General features: G+C 32.2%; 1 protein-coding gene across 2 annotated transcripts in view; it reads right to left on the bottom strand.

Annotated features, from left to right (window-relative positions):
* Window positions 1–17,684: 17,684 nt before the first annotated feature.
* Window positions 17,685–19,986, bottom strand: part of LOC114184175 (receptor-like protein 13) — a 28,335-nt gene continuing 26,033 nt past the window's right edge. For both annotated transcript variants that reach the window (XM_028071443.1, XM_028071444.1), the window contains 3 exons: window positions 18,894–19,055; window positions 18,688–18,762; window positions 17,685–18,387 (listed from right to left, as the gene is read on the bottom strand). In XM_028071443.1, coding sequence (XP_027927244.1) covers window positions 17,714–18,387; window positions 18,688–18,762; window positions 18,894–19,055 — 911 coding nt within the window. In that variant the 3' untranslated portion in view covers window positions 17,685–17,713. The remainder of the gene's footprint in view (window positions 18,388–18,687; window positions 18,763–18,893; window positions 19,056–19,986) is intronic.

Here is a 19,986-nt window from a genome sequence, read left to right as displayed (position 1 = left end):
TAAACCAATAAGCATAAGGTTGCCTAATGGCATGTTTCAATTGTAAAGTATGCCGGTACTGTTGTATTTTCCCATAGTTTCTTCATTACAAATGTTTTGTATGTACCAAATGTTTTATTCAACTTGATTTTAGTATCAAAGTTAATTTCTACCTGGAATTATGTTGTTTCCTTCAATAATTCCCTTTGTGTTATTCAGGACCAGCAATCCCAGAGGATGATTGGTTCTGCTGAAAAGTTTGAAAGGCTATATCACTTAGTTATTGATGACAAACAAGCCTCTTGTTCAAATATCCAAACAACTGAGACTCAAACTTTACCTGAAGATGCCTTATGGCATTTTAGATTAGGACGCCTATCAATTGAGGGGCTATGAATGGATTTCATCTTATCTTCTTCTACTACACCACTATCATCTTGATTACTTATTATGCAAATCATTCAATGTCCTAGGAGTACTCTTTCTATGTAGATCTAGGTTCATCTCTGATACATTAGAACCTAAGGACTCCAAACCCAGTATGATCTCTCAACTCCTGGTAGAATGAGTCCTTGCTTTAATGTGTAAGACTCTCTCCTCCAACATTTGCTCTGGTAAGCCATGAAGCATCCAATACATGTGTGATGATTTGATTGGACCATAGTTTGAGACCGGTTTCTCAACTCAAAATCCAAACCAGTTAAATAAGTGAGTGATCAAGTCATCATTAAGCATAAATCAAACCACAAAAAATTGAATGAAATCAAAGATAAATACCAAGGAGTAGAAGTGAATAGAATCAAAATTGATTACATCAAACCTGGACACGAGAGAGTTCAGCTACTCATAGAATATTACAATGTAATTACAACAATATCTACACATAAGATTTACACTAAGAGCACCTCGCTCATGCCTCACAAACCCTATGCTATCCTACTACTACATTGTTTAGCCTCCACTCAATGCTTGAAATGAGCATGCAAACTCTTTATTTATAGGGATTTTTGGAAGATGCTCAGCCCAACTTTTGGCGTCCAGCCACACGACGCCTTAAGTGTTGAGTACATTCTTTTATGGCTCATCCATGCACCGCCTTAAGTGTTGAACACATTCTTTCGTGGCTCAGTCATGCACCGCCTTAAGTGCTAAGCACATTTTCTTATGGCTCAGCCATGTACTGCCTTAAGTGCTGAGCACATTTTATTATGGTTTAACCATGCACCGCCTTAAGGGCTAAACACATCTCTTGTGGCTCAACCATGCATCGCCTTAATTGTTGAGTACCATTTTCTTGTGTCTTAGCTCCAAAAGTCATATTTTAGATTCTTCCTTGATCGCCTTACTGGAACTCAACGTGACATATAGTTAGTCTTCAACTTCTTTGAGAAATTGCTGCAAAATCATCTAAAATTCATCAATTTCTTATTTTTCTTCTTTTTAGTACCTCATTTTGTAATTATAAGCTAAAATAGGTTATTTACTTACAAAATATGATCAATTAAAGCATGATAAGTGTCATGTTTATACGAAAACTTTACGCATTCTAGACAATATTCTTATCAAGCTCTAATTTCTAATATTCAAAGGAAATAATTTAAGTCAAACATTAGAATATAACTTAATTGAGAACAAAATATCAATGAAAAAATACCAAAATTTCCCTTCTTCTTGACAAAGACATAGCACCACCCATGTGAGGAATAATTTGCCTTTTCCTAATATCTCTATTTCTATTCCCATTTCCTACCAAGTGAAAAGGAAATCAATTTTGTGGAAATTTAAATTGAGAATATATGTAAATATACTAATTACAATTTCATGTACCTTCATCAAATCTTTAAGCACCAAATCATTCAGGTTATTTGTGCCAACATGAAGAATTTTCAACCCCCATTTTTAAAGCGGGGTGGGCCTACTGTAGGGTGGACCTAAAGAAATAGGCTGGCGTGTAGTCCCACACCAATTTTAAAAGGGTGTGGCTAAGAAGAGAGAAAGCCCTAGAGTTACCCCCATTTGTGGTAGGAGCTCATAGTGATATTGGAGACATTGTGTTTGTGTTGTCGCCTCCACCAATGGCACCAATAACTTCTTCAGTTGAGAGGCACAATGATGGGCACCGAAAAACGATAAGGTACATCGGAAGCAGGAAACATGATCACTCTACATTAGGGTTCAAAGACAGAAGGAATATAATTAGGGTTCCTCTGGTGTAACATTAGCGGTGTCTACGACCATGATGTCAGACGTAGCGATGTAGAATCAGTGGTGGTCAGGGTGGCGTGATTTGGTATGGAGTGAAACTTGCATGAATGGAAGATGATGGAGAAGAGCCGCCCACACTCAAAGAAAGAAGCTAGAAGCATAATCAATAGTTGGGAGCAATGTTATGTTAATGGTTGCAATTAATCAAACTGTTAAAATAAGCCAATATTATCACAAAAACAAAGATGGGGTTCAACGCATACCTTTTCTATCTTTCCTCAAAACCTTAAATGAGAGAAAATGCAAAGGAACCATGAGCACATGACTAAAAACAAGAGTGACACACACAAGGGGAGACTAACAAAAGCACGAGAGCCATAAGATCATGATAATGATGAGAGTGGAAAGGGAGAGACAAGGAGGAAGAGTAGAAGAGGAGCGAGGAGAGCAAGAGAGAGAAGTGCAATAAGTGTGATTAGAGCTAGACCGAGGAGAACAAAATCATAGATATTATGTCAGTTATAGATATGACTCGTCACAAAATCTCTATTTTAAAATAAAAGTAATATAACAAACTTATATTTTATTACAAACTTATCACCGTCCCACTTACTATGGTGGTTCTAATAATAAGCGGCATAAAACTCTCATCATATTTACAATTGTGTCACAAGTTCATTTATTATGGGAGTAGATTATAATCACCATTATAAGTCATTATAAAATCATGCTTTTATACAAGTGATTAAACTTTGTGGGATCGTGTTCTTGTAAAAATGTAAAGTTGAAAGACTATTTTAATTATAATTTAAGTTTAATTTATTATTAAATTGTAAAGTTGGGACATTAGTTAATTACCATTAAGTTAAACAATAAAATGCAATTTAATAATTTTTCACATATTTATAAATTACATATTTTTTTTTCAAAAACTAAAACCATGCACTTTGATAAAGATGATATTTTTATTTATTCATACCAAATATCTTCAACACAAGTGGGAATACTAATTTGTTTTATGAATAAGAAAATAACCTAAATGAAGCACTTCAGCCCAACAAATGTAAAACCTTTAACCTTTTATTATCAATTTCACCTTTTTATTAGTTCAGTCTTAGATCAGTCTCGAGCGTGATTAAGAAAAAGGTACAATGTTTCATTGTTGATACTTCATAGAATGACACCACTCAGTATGTTTTTAGAATATATTTATATAAAATTATATAGTTTGTTAATCAAATTATATAAATTTTAACCTTCAGTTTTTTACTCTTCCCCTTTATTTCGTTTTTCAACACAACCATGTGAAATATTAAAAGATGGCCAAATAATAAAGAAAAATAATGAAAGTTAAATAAACGCACTACCAAAAAATATAATTATAGTAGGGGTTAATTATTGGGGGTTATAATAACCTCCACTAAGAGATATACATAGAAGAGGTTTTATAAACCCTTTTTAAATTAAAAGAGTTTTTAAAGAAACTCAAGTAAAATTTTTTAATTTTTTAAAATTTTAATTTGGTTAAGCTGACGAAACTCTTTTGCTCTCGATAGAAGGTATCTCTGACTGAGTGGCTTTAAGAAAAAATATCATTGGTAAGAAGAAGAAGCAGATGCCTCTCATCGCTCAAGGTAAACCGTGTACCTCTCACTCCATCATTTTCATCTTTTTCTTTCATTTTCATTTTCAACTTAGTGGCTTTCGATTTCATTTTCGTTTTTGTGTCGATGGCTTTCGATTTCATCTTTGTCTCTCTGATTTCATCTCTTTCAATTTCAATTTCAATTTCAATTTGGATTTCAACTCGGTGGCTCACTCCTATGAGCGTTAGATTGTGCCCTTGGAGGAAGACATTCTCTCTTTTGATTTCATCGTTCTCCTTAAAATCAGGTAAAATCGTGCTTTCAATTTCGTCGTTTGTCTCTATGCTTTCATTTTCATCTTAGTTCAATTTTGTCTCTCTGATTTCATGATTTCATAGTGCCTCTCACCATTCTCATCATGAACATGTTCGTTTGTTTTGCCCGAAATTCTCTAATTTTGTTTTGTGGTTATCCTGGTTGTTTTAGGTTCTACTGATATGTTCTGATATGGTTGTCTTAACCTGTGTTGCAAAGGTATTAGCCAATGACCATTTTACTTCTTAATATGTTTGAAGAATAAATAATGTTTGAGTTTGGGTTCATAGTTTAAGTTCATTCACTCATGTAATTACACCCTTTTTATGTTTGAGTTACTTATTTTATAATGTGTGTTTAAGAAGTGGAAGCGTGACATGGTTTGAAGGCAAAAAAGTGAATATGATTATTGGCCTATAGTAGGTGTAGAAAGTCCTAGAAATCTAGTTTTCTGATTTGCGTTTCTTTATGTTCCTCTTATTGATCACTAATCCAATGGAACTTTACTGCTGTTGTTTTTGTTGCTGGAGTACGTTTGTTGTAATGTTGAAGCAAAGTGTTTGAAGGGATGTAATGTAGCTTTAGCTTCCTATTATGTGAGACATGATTTTCCTTGGATGATATAACACACTTGATGAAATCAAGCATTGTGTCCAATAAAAATGTCTTCTACTTTGACAGAATCAATGTTCCATTTCCCTGTGACTATATCAGTGATGAGTTTCTGGGGCATGTGTTTGTGTTCTTAGCTACTGAAGGTGACACCTATGATTTGATTGCCAAAGTGGAATATGTCGATCTCATCACTGTTGAGCTTTTGAGGAGATTCAACAATTATGGCCAAAATGGTATACCAAAAAATGCCAAGGTTAATGTCACGGTCAATTGTTCTTGTGGGAACAGCCAGGTTTCATAAGAATATGGTTTGTTTATTACATATCCACTCAGACTTGGCAATAATTTGCATGATATTGCCATAATTTCAGTAAAGAGAGTGGAATTGTTTTCATTCCAGGAAGAGGTATGCTCTTCTCTTACATCATGTTAGTAATGTATTTTGACATTGAAAAAATTTAGAAACAGTTGTATACTTCTACTGATGTTTTCCAATGTTTTGGAGTTTTATTATGGTAAACTTTTATTGTAAACCTTCTGATGTAAATTATGAGACAAAAATTCAACAACTCTAGTCAAATTATCTTTCTTTTGGTATTATCAGCATGTTGGGGGTAAAAACAATCACTTTGTTCTTGTTCAAAGCATTTTGGATAACCTTTTATGCATTTTCTTGACGTTTTAATTTTGTTTAAACTTGCCAGATCAATTTGGAGAGTATGTTCCCTTGCACCCTAGGTGGGTAACTTAGGTTGTCTCACCTTTCATGCTGAATTATGCACATATAGTTGAATATTGATGCATGTTTGATTCTATCTTTTTAACTTTAATTTTCTTTTCCATCTTGTAGAAACATAGGTTTGGCTCTCAAACTTTATAGGGAGTTGGTTATAAGAAGATTATTTTCAGCTTAATGTTCACATAAATAGAGAACACAAAGAAAAAGTCTGTGTCTCAAAACTTAAATTCGCTTCTGTATACACTACAAAAAAAACACAATTTAGCAACCAACATTAGCGACCGAAAAAAATTGGTCGCAAATTACGACTAAAATAGTGACCGAACAAAATTAGTTGCAGATTAGTGACCGAAATAACGACCAAATTAGTGCATAGTAACATTTATTCATATACCAACCAAAATAGCGACTGAATATTTTTAGTCGCTAAATATAATATTTTAGCCACCAAATTAGCGACCGAAATAATATTAAAATAGCAACAAAAAATTTATAATATGTTTAATATGGTTGTTAGCGACCAAATCATTTTGGTCGCTAAACATAATGTTTTAGCTACCAAATTAGCGACTGAAATAAAATTGTATTAGCGACCAAAAATATGTTGGTCTCTAAAGTTATATTTAATATAGTAATTAGCGACCGAAAATATTTAGTCGCTAAAAGTAATGTTTTAGTCACTAAATTAGCGACCGAAATAAATATTGTATTAGTATACATTATATCTAGCAACCAAATTAGCGACCAAAAATATTAGGTCGCTAAACCCACAAACATTTTTCTATTAAATTAATATAAATTATTAATCGGATTAAACTAAGAATATAAAAAAATGTAGAATAGTATTTAACATAAATTATAATTAACTAAATTATTTACTTTTACAATTTGTTACATTTTTCTATTAAATTAATATAAATTATTAATCGGATTAAACTAAGAATATAAAAAAATGTAGAATAGTATTTAACATAAATTATAATTAACTAAATTATTTACTTTTACAATTTGTTGTTGTTAATTTTTTTAATTAAGAATAAAAATCAATACTTACTTAGTTTAAACTAATAGATGATAAATTTTAGATTAATATTTAATATAAATTATAACTAATTAAATTATTTATTTTTGTAATTTGTTGTTCTTTAAAGAAGAACAAGATTCAACACAAAAAAGACTCAGATTTTGAAGTTCATATTAGTTCTCACTCTTAGATTTGACTGAAGGATTGATAAAGTTCTTAATTTGAAAATCCTAAGTTTGTTTCTCTTTGTCTCAAATCAATATTGAAATCCAAACACCAATGCATTGTGTTGCTAAAGGAAAGAAAATATGAATGAAGATTAAAATAATTGACAATTAAGAGAAAAAAATGAAGGAAAGATGTAAGACTTGAATTTTATAAAAAGAATATAATTATTACTCAATTTAAATTTATGTGTGTTAATAAATTTAAGATAAATTTAATATTTTGATTTTTCACCTTTTTAAACACTATAATATGCAAATTTAAGCGTTCTAATATGTAAATTTAAAATATTGTCTTCCATTTAAACATTCATGACTTTTTCCAAAATCTTAATTTCTTTGACTTTGATTTATAAAATAACTTGTATTATTAATAAAAATTGTATTATGATTAGAGATTATATTTATAGTAATTAATAACCATACAAAATAATTATTTATTTATAAATAATTTTGTAATTACCTAATTAAGGTGTAATATTTTAATTTCTATTGACAAAAAAATTTTTTTTTCGTAATTACCATATTATTAGAAACTTAAATTTTTAATTACTATTATTTAAATTCAGAAACTAATTTTGGAGTAACTAAATTTTAAAAGATTATAAGTTAATATTTTTTTTTAGCTCTACTAAAATCTACCAAAATTATAGGTTCATTATAAACAAATTTAGTGACCACTCATATATTTATAGTAATTAATGACCATACAAAATGTTTATTTATTTAGAAGTAATTTTGTTACTACCTATTTAAGATGTATTTTTTTAATTACTATTAATTTATTTCAATAACTAAATTTTGGTTAGTAAAAAGAATAAACTTAGAAACTAATTTTTTGTTTCTAATTACCTTATTATTAGAGGCTTAAATTTTTAGTTAATATTATTTAAATTTAGAACCTACTTTTGGAGTGTCTAAATTTTATAAGATTACATGTTAATATTTGTTTATCTCTATTATAAATTATAGATTACAAAGTTGAAGGGATAAGTCAGCCGGAGCAACTTTTCTAACGGAAACCAGTTTCTAATCTGACTATGCTGAGGAAATTAGGAAGAAAAAAAGCCAAAGAAGCGAAAAGGACACCATCGTCGTCCTAGATAACCTTTATACGAAATTCTCAGATTTATCTTTTCTAGTCGATTACATGCCACTTTACTTTGGAATTCAAGGATGGAAACGTAGGTTGGTTGATACAAGCACAATTTTTTGTAAGATTCTAACTAGGGTTTTTTGCTCTCGTAAAAAGTTAGATCTAGGGGTTCAACTTTTTGAGATAAGCTGCAAAAATATGATCGAGACAAAAGTCTAAAATTTTATGCAGATTTAAACTTTATATTCATGTGAGGCTTTCCTTTTTTTTCTGAGAATCTCTCTTTTTGTTTTTCGTTCCCTTTATATTCCCTATCCATGTTCTGTTACTTCTATTTCTTAATAACTAACCATTAAAGTTTTGTTGATTTTCATTGTGACATCTGAATAGAGTGGATAGTGAAGCCTATTTATTGTAGCAAATGTCCTTTGGTAGCACTATTCGTGTTGTGAGGGACGGGATTGGAAGCTTGTCAAGACAGAGTTTTTACTTAAGGATTTTTCTGGTGGCAGCAAGTCGAATATAAGTTTTTGTTCCATAAATATTATGTGGAGATTTATTTTATGATAATTGAAGCAGCAAACAATATTCTAAAACGGGAAATTAAAGCCAATTTGGATAGAAAGTTGTATGTTTAATCTTTGATTCTTCCTCTTTGAAGCTATTTGTAGTTGTTGTTGGTGCCTTGATTTTCGTTTTTGTTTTTTGCCTTACTTTTAGATAGTTCCACACATAACAGAGAGATGCTATCCAAGAATGGTTTATTATAAATAAATGTGAAATAAAAGTTTAAAGTTGAATTGTTAACTATGTTATTTATTTTTGTAATAGTTTAAAATTGGTATGGCTATGTGACAATCTAGGAATATTGTAACGTTCTAGCCGGAAATTATTATTTAAAAATAAATAAGAAATAAGATTTATAAAACATCGTATTTATTCTCGCAATTTCCCAAAAATGCGGGAAAATTAAAAGTTCAACATCGCTTCCGTAGTAATTAAAATCGTACTATTCAGTTATTACAAAACCAAACCATAAAAACTACAAAAGAAAATCATAATAAAACTGAATAAATAATCCCGTCGTGATCCCCACTTCGTCTCTACGTATCCACCTGCTCACCTGCATTAACATCTGCTCCCACGTAACAAGTTACATGATCATCACTACACACACAGATAGTGTGAGCTCATTTAAATAAAACAAATATAATATTAATTACAACGTCGCAACATTAAAACCCCGGGTTAGTATTCTTCTCCCTTTTTCCTTTATTCTCCACTTCCAGCACTTACGTCTATCATTCTATACCCTTTACGTGAGATCAATGATCGATCTTCACTGCGCGAGTGTCTACTCGCCCCTCCAACTACAAGCCACCACCTGATAGTCCACACGTGGGAATGACTTTGCCACAACATCTCACCGTGACACCAAATGGAGTTCCCCTAAACAAACATAAAGTTTGTAGCTATTCCAGACTACCAAAACTCTATCATAATACTCTGAAGAGGGCAATCACCCGAACCTCGCCGTACGAGCCACAACTCGCACACTCCACTGGACTTCCTAAACCACCAGGCTACAACCTAGAGTGGTCACGTGTTACTCCAATACGGGTTACACCTGTAACTGGACCCCCAACCAAAGCCTCGCATCATGAACATCACCTAAAGCTGTGTAAAAACCTTTCCTCGCGCACCATCACTGAACCAAAACCGCTTAGCGCGCATCTCACGTCGCCAAGCAAACACTGGTCCAGACCGTTGGCGGGCATCACACACCGCTTGGCGCGCATCTCACGTCGCCAAGCAAACACTTGAACTAATCAAGGGCTTATTCATGTATCTTACAAACTCCAAAATCAGCAATATTAGGTAATGTATATCTCTAGGTATTGACCACCAAATCCAATCTCCACCGTTCAAAGTTAAGAACCACATGTTAGGGACCACCTGTCAAAATTTCACCTAAATCGAACGGTTAACGAACCGAGAAATGCAGTTTTACGAAAACTTCGCGAACTAGAAAAATTGGTGGCGCCTAGTGCCCATAAACAGAAGAACTGGCGCCCGGCGGGACTAAACCACCGCCCGATGGTTACTGTTGCGCAAAAAGTACTAAAAACAACGTTTTCGTGAATCAAAACACCACGCACCTCTGTTGTGGCGCCTGACAACCAATTAGTTGTCGCCAGACGGTTCCTGTAGTTCCAGGAACCCAGAAATTTCCTCAACACCTACGAACCTTATTCCAACCCCTACAATTCTGATTCCACTCGATTTACGATCCAATAGGCTGCCTTCACATGTTTATATTCATTATTACTTCATAACACTCCTCCATATACGAACTTCCACTAACCTTACCACTTAATCTAGTGCGACTATGAAATCCCCAATTCATCAACCCCCAATTGATATTCATGAAATTTTCAAGTTCATGCAATGTCCAATCAATTTAGTAACTACAATCCCATAATTCATCATGCTAATTAAATATGTACAATAGAAATACAACCCCAAACACCACGGCATCGCGGACAAACCAACCAAAATGAGAAAATGAGAAGACGCACGTTGCGTCGCCTGGCGGGCCATCCTCAGCCGCCAAGCAATTCATAAGCGAACCCAGAAAATAGAGTAAAACACATAGGCCGCCTGGCGGCACATGATCTACCGCTAGGCGGTTTCTGGAAAATCCAGAAACGCGAGCAAAACTCAACCTTGACAGAGATGCAGGCTTTAACAATTCCATACATTACATGATTACGCAACAGTCACAATTTAAAACAACGAAGGAACTCCCTTAAATTACAATCTAAATTCAAAATAGCCAAAAAATGAAGTTCAATTTGGGTTCCCCAAGGCTTGAACCCACAACCACTCAATTACAAAGTCAATGCACAACCAAACTAACCAATTCATGTTTCATGCTAACTAATATAATTTAATTACTATATCATTCCCCAACATGATTATATATATATATATATATATATATATATATATAATCATAAATTCACATAAATAACACATAATTGACATACATAGGACTCAAACCCAAGCCCTCTCACCCAATCAAAGTACTCTCAACCACTTGAACTAGTACTTTCCCACGTCATGAAGATTAACATTTAATGCCATAAAGACTCCTCCTACCCGCATTTATTAAATAATTATTTATTTAATTATTTAAATTTAGTGGGTCTTACAAAGATCACCATTTCAAGAAGGTGCTTCAATTGAACAAAGTAACCCCTTCAGTTCAGGTATGTCCAGTGTTTATTACTTTTGTTGCTGCCACTGCCTTTTGTATTTTTCCTCTTTGTATGTCTGGTGTTCAGGAAGCAACCCCTTCAATTGGAGTATGTTCTTATTATTATTGCTTAGCCCATTAATGTGTGAACTCTTAGTTTACTTTGAGATGAGAAATTATGGTTTGTATTTATTTTCAAATTTTAAAATGCTAGAAGTTGGATACATGCCTTAACCAGAAATGTGCTTGCCAAGTGTTTAAGAAGAAATTTTAATTATGGATAATTGTAGTATGCTTGTTATAGTGGTTTTCAGTTTGAGTCTTTTAATTATGGATAGTTTTCACATATGATTTCTTATGTAAATCTGAAATGTATCAGTTTGCCTCTTGATATTGGAAATGAAGGACACCTCTTGATGAACTATTGGATGTTACCTTGCAATATCACCACCAGACATATTATCGTGCCATCGAGAAATAACTTTCAAAATTGTCAAATTGACTACAAGTTATTTTAGAGATTCAACTTATTTTTTAGGTACCTACTTTATTTCATCCTGTTTTTATACTATAGTTCTTACTTTATCTACATTTTTCATACAATTTTCCCGATTCATGATGCAACTTAAGACACTTCCTAGCTTTGATGTGAAACTATCTTATATATATGCATTGTAACCTTATCTGCTCTAACTTATATACCACCTTACTACTTTCAAAAGGATGACATCGAATTCAATTTGATTGATGAGGGAGTTGCAACAACTAATGAGGTAAACTATCTTCTTTCAAAACTTACCTCAATATGAATAATTTCACTTGTTTAATTGTAAATGGTTTTAATTTGTTTTTTTTTTCTAGATAAAATAAAACACTCTAAATGATATGTTTCAATTACTTAGTAGTGTGGTCCCAATATGCAAATCATGATGAAGGTAACTCAATTATTTGCTTCTGATGAAAAAAGATAATTGTTTGCAGGTTGTGCTCTACTGGGAAAGGAGTGATCAAGCAACAAAGGGAGAATAATACTAACATGAGTCCTAAGAATTCAAAGGAAAATAACAAGATAGTTGTTGTCAATAAGATGTGGAATTGCAAAAGTTGTTGGTCTTGTTGTTCAAGCCGCATAATGTAGTGATGGTAGTAAAAATGATGTGTAGACACATCTAATAATAGTAAATCACAAGATCATTCAGTGTAATTTTAATTATATGATGACTTCTAAACTTGCATGTTTATTTAGAACTATTTTCAATGTCTTTTATGTTGGATCATGTACTTGTGTACTTTTATTTTTATACTTGTCTTTATTACATTACATATTTGAGTTAATAGTTATTTAACATTATTAAAATTGTAGTATTTGTAAGTAGGTTAGAATATTGTTCACAAATAGGTAAAAATATTGTATATATTTAGTTGCTACCAAAATATATTGGTTGCCAAATGTTTCTCTTTTTTGCCACCAAAATATATTGGTTGCTAAATATTTTTACTTTTGCCACCGATTTAGCCACCATAAGATGTTTTAATTAAGATAAAAATTATTTAATTAGCAATCGAAAAATAAAGGTAGCTATATTTTCACATTTGTCACCAAATTAACAATTAGAAACTTTTTAAATTTAATAATTTTTTTCATTTTAGCGACCAAATTAGCTACTAAAATTTTATTGACTAAATTCGTCTCTATAATAGAAAGTGACCAATCATTTTAGCGACAGATTAGCGACCAAAATTTCGGTGACTGTTTAGCGACCAACACTTGATTCAGTCGCTAATGAATTTGCCACCAGGGTTTTCGCAACTACATAATTTTAGTCGCTCTTTTGGTCGCTAAATGATTTGCGACCAATTTTAAGTCTTTTAGCGACCAAAATAGGTGGTCGCTAAAATGCTTTTTTTTAGTAGTGATATAAGCAGGTCTAGCTAAGGGTGATGTTGCTGAAATATCCATAGCAGGAATATGCGGTCTTCTATTACTAGTAATCTGCATATATGTTAAATTCTTCAAGAAGATGGACGGAGAGAAACCTAAATTGCCAACAAAAAATTCTACGGCGTTTTCAACTCAAGATGGTACGGTTAAATTTTTGTATTCATACAACACATACCTTTCAAACAATTCACATAACACATATTCTTATTAATGGTTGTAATGTTACTACTATACCCCTTATTTTTATTGACACATTCTTCTTTTAATCTTGCATCCCTTGTAAAAAAGAATGCCTGCTATTTATCAACCTTTTCAGAGTTTACATGTAATCAACTCTGCATATTCCTAGAATTTTATATGTACTAGCTTAATGGCCATGATACTACTTGTGATTTTTCTTCCTCTTCCGGCTACAGCCTCTGGAAGTGCAAAATATGAAACTTTAGGATCTGGTGGGACTGCTATTGTTGCTAGCATTACAGGAATTATGGTGGCAAAATCAATGGAGTTCACTTATCAAGAACTAGCAAAGGCTACAAATAACTTCAGCTTGGTTTTAAATTAAGAGTCTAGGATTTTAAATTAAGAATTTGGACAATTCAAGTTCAGTTCCAATTTTTCTGCGGTAGGAGAGGCAAGGAATTTTTTATCTCAATTTTCAGTTTGATGTTTCAGTTTTTAAAAATTAATAAAAATGTCAGAAGAAAAAATTTTTGTCATTCAATTAAAACTACAGGGTTAAACGAGATTGGAATATGTTCCAGTAAGAAAAAAGTTGGTATGTTATGAGGTTTGGATTATTACTATAGTCCGAATGATTGACCTCTTTTATGTCCTTAACATCGTGTGTGGGTGACACACACACACACATATATATATATATATATATATATATATATATATATATTATACTTTCATGATTTTTTTTTTTATCAAAAAGGGACTATATTCTTCATATAAACATCTTGGTTGGGAATTTCTATCCATAACCTGTGCCAGCTTCAATTATTGTATTAGTAAATGAATGATTTATAAATAGACGTTAAAATATATAGATATAGATATGTATTTATGTATATATAAATATATAAGTCAGATTTAGGCATAATTGTTATTACACTAATGACATTCACTTGAAAAATTATGTGAAAACTTTACTTTATAGTTTTTTCTTAGTACTATAGTGTTATATGTGTATATATGTTACTCACTTGAAACATTATGGGAAAACTTTACTTTATAGTTTTTTTCTAGAATATGATTGATAGTATGTTGTTTGAGAATATAGGTTTAGTGAGTATTGGGCCTTCAGAAGTGAATTTAGCGGTGAACCCTCATGTTCAAGGTGACTCAGCGACTCAGCCGGAGAAGGTAATGCAAGCAACCAAAATTACTATAGGCCCCGACTTTCTAGTGAAACACAGGAGAGGGTACTTCCCTTATTTCCCCTCTTTGCTACTAAGGAAGCGTTTCCTCAGCTAGATATGAATCTCACTTAACCAGATGCCAACAACATTAGAGCCACAACTGATGTTCCATTTAATGTTGTAGCACAGGAATCAAACATTTTTTCTTCAAGCTCCTCCCTTGCTGGAACTCCTCCAAATCCAATGGAAAATTTAGACTGTGTCTCAACGTTGGCTTAAGCCGTCACGGTGCAGCAATATCTTTTGTTGTGATTCCATGTTCCAATGCTGCACGTAGCGTGCATGGGAGCAACTCAAACTCAGTGAACATTCCAATAAAAAGAGCTGTCCCTACTCATGGTTCTGGAGGACTTCATCTGGGTGAAAGTTCAAGCATGGGTCAAAGGATAAGAGAGGTCAAAAGACTTTGTTCTTTGTCCCTTTTATAAATGTTATATGCATAAATTATAATTACCAAAAAATTAAAAGACTTTTCTTTTATAATTTTTTTTTATTTCAAGATTTATGTATTATTAAAAAATACGAAACAAACAAACAGAAAATATTGGAGTTTTTAAATTGCAGGTAGTAGCGGGGTTTTAGAAACCCCTGACAGTAGCGGGGGTTTAGAAACCTCTGGTAGTAGCAGGGGTTTTGAAAATTCTTGGCAATAGCGGGGGTTTTGGAAACCTCTAACAGTAGCGGAGGTTTTGTAAACCCTAGGCAGTAGCAGGGGTTTCGGAAATCCCAAGCAGTAGCGGAGGTTTCGAAAACCCCAAGTAAATTGTGTTTTTCCAGGGATTGCTAAAAACCCCGATAATCTAATAGCAACGCTGGTTCTTCCAGGAGGATTGCAAACCCCTGATAAACCCATTAGTGGGGGTTAAAATCCCAAAAAATGTCAAATATAACTCCACTAAAAATAATTATTTTTATAGTAACGTAACTAATGGTTGAGGGTTGAGATTGAACATGGTGTGTTTAGTGAACCTCAGTGATAAACTTACCTATTGTGATAGTAGTAAAGTAGTTTTATAATTATTTTAAAGATATAAATTTATCTTTTTAACGTGAAAACTAAATAAAGATATTACCTTTTTTAATAGAATAATTTTATCTAAAATTTATCTTTTAATTTTTGAAAGGCAGAATAACTTTAAAATTATCATAAATACTTTTATTATTGATTAATAAGAAATTAACTATTTGTAGTGGATTATGGTTTTGTTGGATAAAAGGTTAGGAACATCACTTCAATAAAAATAAAAAAACAGTTGACAAAGCTTCCTTATCCGACAGAGATTAATAAATTCTTATATTTTATGTGTCACACTTATTTATGATTTTTTTTCACATATTAACGTGAAAGATGATACATTTTAGAAATCAAATAGTGATTTACTTATTAAATAATAAGTAGGTTATTTTTAAGTGATTGGAAATTATAAAATATTAAGAACTTACTTCTTCTTTCTTTAAAGTATAAAAACCTTAAAATATCAAAATAAAGGATAAGTAACAAAAATCCAAAATCCAAATTATTACCATAATTTAAAAAGAGGTAAAGACTTATCTTTATTTGTTAATAATGACTTTCTTTTGTTTAACAATCTACAAATTAGAGGGACTTAATGAGAAGTCCCAAACAAAATAGTCGCAAACTTAATGCAAGTAAGGTTTTTTTTTTTTTTTTTTATAAAAGAGAAAAAGTGGACAAAGTTCTTACATGAAAATATTATATTGTTGATGTGTGGTATAAAACAACCACATGAAAACATCATAATACACATTACCAGAATTTGAGGAAGTTAAAAAAAAGAAAAATAATATTTTAACCCACATTTTTTGACCCATTTTTGACCCACCACTCTATTCATCATTAGATCATTTATTTTAATTTTTTGTAGTGATATAATATGATAATCTAAAGGTGATGATAATGATAGATTAAAAGTGAGTCAAAAAAAGTAGATTAAAGTATCATTGTCTTAAAAAAAAAGTCCAAAACAAACTACAATCTTCTGAAGCGCGTGGTATTATTAAAATTGTAAATCATGAAGAAATTGACGAAGACATTTATGAAGGCATTCTTGGACAAAATAAAACCACGCTCTTCGCCAATGAGGATTGATCCAAAGGAGTGTCACCAACGCTACAAGTGCCATTGCATAACATGTAGCAAAACTCCAATAGAAGACATTGAAATCAATTTCAGAGTTTTCTTCTTCTACATCAGGCAACAAAGTTGGTTGTAGTGGTGGTATTAAACTGTCACTTTTACATGTATTCCATGTAAGATATGGATTTCCTTTGTAGCTACTCCCATCAAAGGTACAAAACTGTCCCTTTTCAAGTGCTCTACCTGATAAATTGTTGTAGGAAACATTGAAGACAGCCAAAAAGTGCAAGTCCTGTAACTGAAGAGGGATTTGTCCACTGAGGTTGTTATATGAAATATCTAAACTCTCTATGTTTTGTAGCTTCTGGAAGTTCTCTGGGATCATACCATTTAGATGGTTGTGAGATAAGTTGAGAGAATGAAGGCTGTGCAGATCTCCTATTTGGGGTGGAATCTCTCCTGTCAATTGATTACAAGACAAATCTAGTTCGGACAATAATTGGGAGCTATCACTGATGTAGGAAAGATACAAATTTTTTGTTATGAGTTGTATTGCTGCAACAATAGGTCCTGGGCTAAACGGTTTAAGCCTATTAGTAATATAAAAGGGAGTGGTAACATTTCCGAACGACATATTACTGAAGCAAGCAGGTATGTATCCACTGAAATTATTTTGCGAAAGGTCTAAGATATTGATTTGTTTTAATTGGCATATTTGACTGGAAATTTGGCCTTGCAAGTGATTACCTGCCAATAAAAGAAATCTTAAAGACCAAAGCTTGTATACACTATCAGGAATTGTTCCAGTAAACTTGTTCTCACTAAAATCAATGGCTCTGGGTAGATAGCGGTTGCCCATGAATAATTCAGGTATTGTGCCTGTAAAATTGTTTCCCTGCAGGAGCAAGATTTGTGGCGTTTTAAAGCAAGAGGGCAGTGCACCAGATAACTTATTGTGAGATATCTAACAAATTAAAATCATGTTGGTACCATTCCTCTGCTATTGCTCCTTCAATGTTGTTCCTTGATGCAGTTAAGGCGACAAGCCTAAGCTTTCTGATCGTACTCAATAGTGTTCCATTGAACTTGTTATTATCCATCATCAATGCTTGCAATGAGAAGCATCTGTTAAGAATGTGCTCAGGTATATTGCCAGAAAAGTTATTGCTCCCTAGAAACAATTCAATTAAGCTTGACATCTCTCCTATTGAAGCTGGAATAGGACCATCAAACTATTGTTTGAGACATCCAAAGTCTCCAAACGTGGGAAGAAGAATCCAACGTTGTAGGGGAGATTGCCTTGCAATTTGTTGTTTGATATGGACAACTTTATCTTTTGATACATGAGATGATTTTGATCAAAGGGTAGTTCAAAAGGTCCAGTGAAAGAATTATCAAATAAGTAGACCGTTTCTAAATTTGGGTTGTTCGCGAGCAACCAGCTAGGAAACTTACCAACAAGGTTATTTCCTGATAAAGCAAGATATCTCAAGCTACTTTGATTTGAAAGGAAAGTTGGAATTTTTGCTGGTAAGTTTAACTCACAAATGGAAATTAAGAGTTTTTCCAACTGAAATGGTGCAACCCAAGGCGGATTTTCAGTTTCCACTTTCATTTTGGTAATGTACAATTTCTTAAGCTTTGAATGGTTGGCAAAAATGTTGAATGAGAATTTACCCTCAAATTTATTGAATGCAATGCCAAGATGCTCGATAGATGTTAGTTGAGCAATAAAAGGTGTCACATTGCCACTTAAAAAGTTAAAGGAGAAATCGAGATAGCGAAGTGATGTCAAATTGTCAGGGCATGCATCCAAAGTTCCTATCAGATTATTGAATGACAGATCCAGCATCTGAAGTTGCTTCATGTTACATAAACCTAGACTCAAATAGCGACAAGTTATGTTATTTAAAGTGAAAAAAGAAGAAGAAGAAGAAGCAAGTTATGCATTGTTTACTCTGTCTTGTAAATATATTTATTTTTACCAGAAGTACCTTAAATTCATGAGAGTAATTTTTGATTGATTGATAATGCAACAAATATTACTAAATTCGTTTAAATTAATAATACACTTAAGAGTATATGCTACGTTATGTATACGTATACTTGATTAGGAGCAGCAAAAAATAACCACATAGATGATAGACACATAATATTAAATATTTTATACTTGCTCACCTTGATTTGGGAAAATTCCATTGATAGCAGCGTTAGATAGGAAAAGACCTTCTAGTTTGCTTAGATCAGACAAAACTTTAGAATAGAATAAAAGAGATTATTTAGCCACATCATTAACTTATATAAACTCTAAATTCATACTTCAAATGCAGAAATCGAAGTTAAAGAATGAAATATCATAGAGCAACCAAGTAGACTGAACATACCTTTGTCATCAAGATCCAGTTTGATTGGATTATAACCTAGGTTCAAAGATCTGAGAGAGGGGAAAGCAACTATGGACTTGAATATTCCCTTGTCAAAATTATTGTCAGCTAAGTTTAGTGTCTTCAACTTCTTGAATGCATAGAATTCAACGTTATGGCCATCTGAAATATTGTGTTAGATTATTAATAGGTATTGATTAAATTCCTTGACTATTCCCGCTAGAAAAAGAAATGCAGTAATTTGTGTGTCCATTAAGTAGAGTTATTATTGATATGTCTCCATATTTTCTATATATTTTTCCACTCTTATGACAAACTTTTGAAATTTCATATAACATTAATAATTTTTCTATAATCTATTTAAGTTAGCAATATAAATTGTTTCTCTCCATAAGTTTACAAGTAAATAATCATGTTTAATCAACTTCCGTCCACATAGGTAAACTTGTGTATTGATGGGTTACCCTACGGTTTGTTAAACTAAAAAAACCAATAAACAAATAAAATTAAAATAAATTGTAGATTGTAAATATAATTATATATGACGTTGCATTTGTAAGCAACAAAACTTTGGTTTTTATAGCTAAGCTATGTTACTTTTCTACCTTTTAGTATTGGAGTTAATTTTATTTTTGCATTACAAGCAAACCCTCAAACCTTAACATGTGTCTATGGTTCTTTAGGATGTTCCTTTGGTCGATTCAATGATCCAATTCAATTCAATTGAATATAATTATATTAGGTTAAATTTTACTTATGATTAGGTCAAATCTATTTCAATTCAAACTAACTTACTCTTATTTGGGATTAGGAGATTAGTTTAGCATGAGTGACCTAAACTCAATCAAGACTTACTCTTATATTTGTCATGACGACATTGTCTTCACTTGTACTCCATCTCAAACAAACATTAAAACTCCAGCATTTTCATCTTTTTCATTTTTCTTTGGCGTTTATCTATATCACTAATCATCGTAATATTCGATAAATAGACCTAAACATTGTTGCAGTGTATCTTTTTCTTCACATCAATCCTTTAACATTCTCACCTTTGCCCTTCGCCATTTTACCCTATTTTGCCTCCGGTGTTCGT

This window comes from Vigna unguiculata, chromosome 5 (assembly GCF_004118075.2).
Source record: "Vigna unguiculata cultivar IT97K-499-35 chromosome 5, ASM411807v1, whole genome shotgun sequence".
Taxonomy (NCBI): domain Eukaryota; kingdom Viridiplantae; phylum Streptophyta; class Magnoliopsida; order Fabales; family Fabaceae; genus Vigna; species Vigna unguiculata.
The sequence above is the reverse complement of the archived record's forward strand: the minus strand, read 5'-3'. Positions and strand labels throughout refer to the sequence as shown.